The 3,960-nt window shown below is 50.2% G+C and overlaps 1 protein-coding gene across 1 annotated transcript; it reads left to right on the top strand.

The window, feature by feature from the left end:
- Positions 1 to 1,482: 1,482 nt before the first annotated feature.
- Positions 1,483 to 2,880, top strand: LOC105874599 (tripartite motif-containing protein 75). Its single transcript, XM_012770577.3, has one exon. It carries the CDS (start codon positions 1,483 to 1,485, stop codon positions 2,878 to 2,880), a length of 1,398 nt encoding a protein of 465 aa, XP_012626031.1.
- Positions 2,881 to 3,960: the final 1,080 nt, after the last annotated feature.

Below are 3,960 nucleotides of genomic sequence, written 5' to 3'. Positions count from 1 at the left end.
TGAGCCATCAGAAATAGGCCAGGTGAGGTGGCTCATACCTATAATCCAAGCACTCTGGGAGGCCAAGGTGGGAGGATTATCTGAGGTCAGGAGTTTGAGACCATCATGAGCCAGAGCGAGACTCTGTCTGGTGAGGGCTTTCCTTAAGTTCCTCTATATTCTCACAAGGCCAAAGTTTAAAGGTATTAGGGCCTAGGTAACATAGGTAGCCAATAACCAGCCATTAGCTTCTGTATTATGCTTGCTTGCTTAGGAGAGTGGGAAGTTTTCAGTTGATCCTTATCTGACTCCGCACCTGCCATCTCACCTCTGCTAGGGTAAATAAGTTTAGAAACTAAGGAGAAAGGCAGTGGTGCATGGCACAACTGCCCACAAGATATAGCTGCTAGTCCAAGGTTGCAATGCCCTGGACCCCTGAGGCGCCTGACATACTTTGTGTACCTAGTGAAATGCGCTCAGGCTTAGATCACAGGATGCAAGATGTATTTCAACTAAGATTAATGTTGTCCATAATCAAGATAATTTAGAGAATTCCTCTTGGCTGAAACTTAGCTGCAGCCAGTGACTTCTACAAAACCTATCTCAAGGCTCTAACCCCCCCCCCCCATTGTACTAAAACAAGATAGAAATGTAAGATTAATGCTTTCTCTCACTTTTGTAAAAGTGCTTGCTAATTAGATTTTTAGAGTGTGGTTTTTGCCTTTTAAAGGGGGCCATTTTTCCCTTCTCATCACTACTTTTCTGTGCTTGCCACTCTGAAGGACAGGAGCAGTCTAGGCCAGTAAATAAAGACTCACAATTTGGCCCAATTCGGTTTCTAAGGTTGTCTTTTCTCATACTTCAGACTAACAAAAGGGAGAAAGACTATCCTTATTTGCCTGATTCCAAGAATTTGGGATGTGAAATAAATAAATTTCTCAAAGTTACAGAGATGGTGACCGGGCTGTATTCCGGTTTGAGCCTCTGCCACCTCCAGGCCCCGGCTGGGGGACAGGCAGGGGGATGGGACCTGGGGATCCCGGTGCCAGGCAGGTGCCGGCGGGAGCACAAGAGCAAAGAAAGGCCCAGAATGACGGAACTGAAGGCTGGGGAAGGGGGGATAACCTACCCTTAACCAAGATACGGTACAGCGTAGGACCTCCTGAAAGCCAGGATTTTGTTTCATTTTCTTTGGTTTGGATTTTTAAAGGCAAGAAGCATCTTCCCACTCACAGCCACCGATGACCTGAGGCAAGGCCGTTCTCCTGACCGAGCCCGAGCTGAGGAGGCCGGCCTGCGACTCCCTGCGGCAGCTGCAATCAAAGGGCCAGCGGACCCAGGGCTTCAAGAGCCGCCGCCGCGGGAAGACACCCGTGGGACCGCAGTGAGATCGCCACTGTCCCCAAGAGGGTCGGTGAGACCCGAGGGCGTTCCGCCTCTCGACCGAGCGCCGGCGCCTGAGGAAAGCCGCCCGCCCGGCCTCCTTCCTTTCCGCGCGGCCCGATGGCGGCGGCGGCCGTGGCGGGGCTCCAGGCGGAGGCCAAGTGCCCCATCTGCCTGGACTACCTGAGGGACCCGGTCACCATCGGCTGCGGGCACAACTTCTGCCGCGCCTGCGTGCAGCAGTCCTATGCGGACTCGCAGGACGACTTCCCGTGTCCCATCTGCCGCTTCCGGTGCGAGATGGGGCACTTCCGGAGCAACGAGCAGCTGGGCCGCATCGCAGACATCGCGCGGCGGCTGCAGCTCCCCAGGAGCAGGAAGAGGCAGGACGCGTCGCTGTGCGAGAAGCACGGCCGGGCCCCGTGCTTCTTCTGCGAGGAGGACCTGGAGCTGCTGTGCAACCTGTGCGCGCAGGGCCCCGACCACCGGGGCCACCTGGCCCGGCCCGTCGCGGATGCCGCCGCCCACCACAGGAGGCAGCTCCAAGGCTACTTGGCCTCCCTGAGGAAGGGGGAGGAAGACCTTCAGAGATTGATGAGCATTCAAAACAAAAAGCCCTTAGAGCTGCGTGAGAAGGTGGAAAACCAGAGGCAGGCATTATCCTCCGAATTTGAGCGCCTGAACCAGTTCTTAGACCGCGAGCAACAGGCGATGCTCTCCAGGTTAGACGAAGAGGAGAAGGACATCGAGCAGAAACTCAGGGAGAACGTAGACGCGTTTTCCAACTACGTCTCCACACTCAAAAGTCAGTTAAGTAGGGTCGTAGAGCTCAGTGAGCTGTCTGAAGTGCAAATGCTATCACAGATTAAAGGTTTCTACAGGTCTGAAAATGAGGCTAGCCCGTCCATCTTCTCCATTCGTTTAAGGAAAGAAGGCTGCAGTTTTCCTCCCCAGTATTCGGCCCTTCAGAGAATTATAGACAGATTTAAAGCAGATGTGATGCTAGACCCTGAAACGGCACACCCTAACCTGATTGTCTCTAAGGATAAAAAATGTGTGAGATTTACAAAGAGAAAACAAAAGGTTCGTGCTTTGCCAAGAAGATTTACAGCCAGACCAGTTGTCCTGGGTTTTCCATGTTTTCCCTCTGGCAGGCATTTCTGGGAGGTGGAAGTGGGAGACAAGTCGGAATGGGCTATTGGTGTTTGCAGGGACTCTCTTCCCACAAAGGCCAGGAGACCAGCGTTGCCCCGGCAGGGGTGCTGGGCGCTTCAGCTGCAGGACAGTGGTTACGAAGCTCCCGGAGCGGCCCCAGCCCCTGCACTGCTGGACGTGAAGGACAGAGTCATTGGCATTTTCCTGGACTACGAGCAGGGTGAGATCTCATTCTTTGACATGGCTGAGAAATCTCACATCTGTACTTTCAGTGACACCTTCATTGGACCTCTTCGGCCCTATTTCCTGGTAGGACCCGATTCAAAACCTCTCAGGGTTTGTACAGGAGCAGATTGTGAATGAAAACCCCCCTGATGCTGAACCATTTTACTATAGTTGTTTATAATGGAAGGTGCCTAGGCTAGTGTCTTAATACATCTATAAATCTAATCCCTCCAATATTTTCTTTCACCGTTTCAACACTTCCAAGCAGAAATTTTGTTTGTTTCGTTTTGTTTTTGAGACTGAGTCTCGCTCTGTCACCCCAGCTAGAGTGCAGTGGTGTCATCACAGCTCACTGCAACCTCAGACTCCTGGGCTAAAGTGATCCTCCATCAACCTCTGGAATAGCTAGGACTACAGGCATGAACCACCATGCCCAACTAATTTTTCTGTTTTTTGTAGAGACAGGGTCTTGCTCTTGCTCAGGTTGGTCTCGAACTCCTGAGCTTAAACAATCTGTCCACTTTGGCCTCCCAGAGTGCTAGGATTACAGGCGTGAGCCACCACACCCAGCCTAAATTATTCTATTAGAAATGTCCCTGGTAAACACATTTTACTCTTCAAGGGTAAGTGGTTTTTTAAGTTATGGTTTTTTTAAAAACCTGTGCTCCAATATAAAAGATTCCTGTTTGTTCATACAAAATTCCCTTCCCAATAAACAGATTTAATACTTAGCATCCATTCCTTTCACAATCTAAATTACAAAACTTGGCCCAGCGCAGTGGCTCAGGCCTATAATCCTAGCATTCTGGGAGGCCGAGGCGGGTGGATTGCTTGAGGTCAGGAGTTTAAAACCAGCCTGAGCAAGAGCGAGACCCCGTCTCTATTAAAAATAGAAAGAAATTAATTGGCCAACTAATATATATAGGAAAAAAAAATGAGCTGGGCATGGTGGCGCATGCCTGTAGTCCCAGCCACTTGGGAGGCTGTGGCAGCGGGATGGCTTGAGCCCAGGAGTTTGAGGTTGCTGTGAGCTAGGCTGACTCACTCTAGCCTGCGCAACAAAGGGAGACTCTGTCTCAAATAAATAAATAAATTACAAAACTAAAAGTATTAGAATATTTAATGGTGCTTAAAAAAATCAGTGATCCATATCATAAAATGTATACAGTAGCTTAGAACTTTTTACACCACTCTAAATGCTAGAACTATTCTAGATCG

The sequence above is a fragment of the Microcebus murinus genome, chromosome 15 (assembly GCF_040939455.1).
Source record: "Microcebus murinus isolate Inina chromosome 15, M.murinus_Inina_mat1.0, whole genome shotgun sequence".
Lineage (NCBI taxonomy): Eukaryota > Metazoa > Chordata > Mammalia > Primates > Cheirogaleidae > Microcebus > Microcebus murinus.
The sequence above is the reverse complement of the archived record's forward strand: the minus strand, read 5'-3'. Positions and strand labels throughout refer to the sequence as shown.

Excerpts from the sequence above, each read along its gene's own strand:
- LOC105874599 (XM_012770577.3), top strand. The coding sequence starts at position 1,483 with ATGGCGGCGGCGGCCGTGGCGGGGCTCCAGGCGGAGGCCAAGTGCCCC.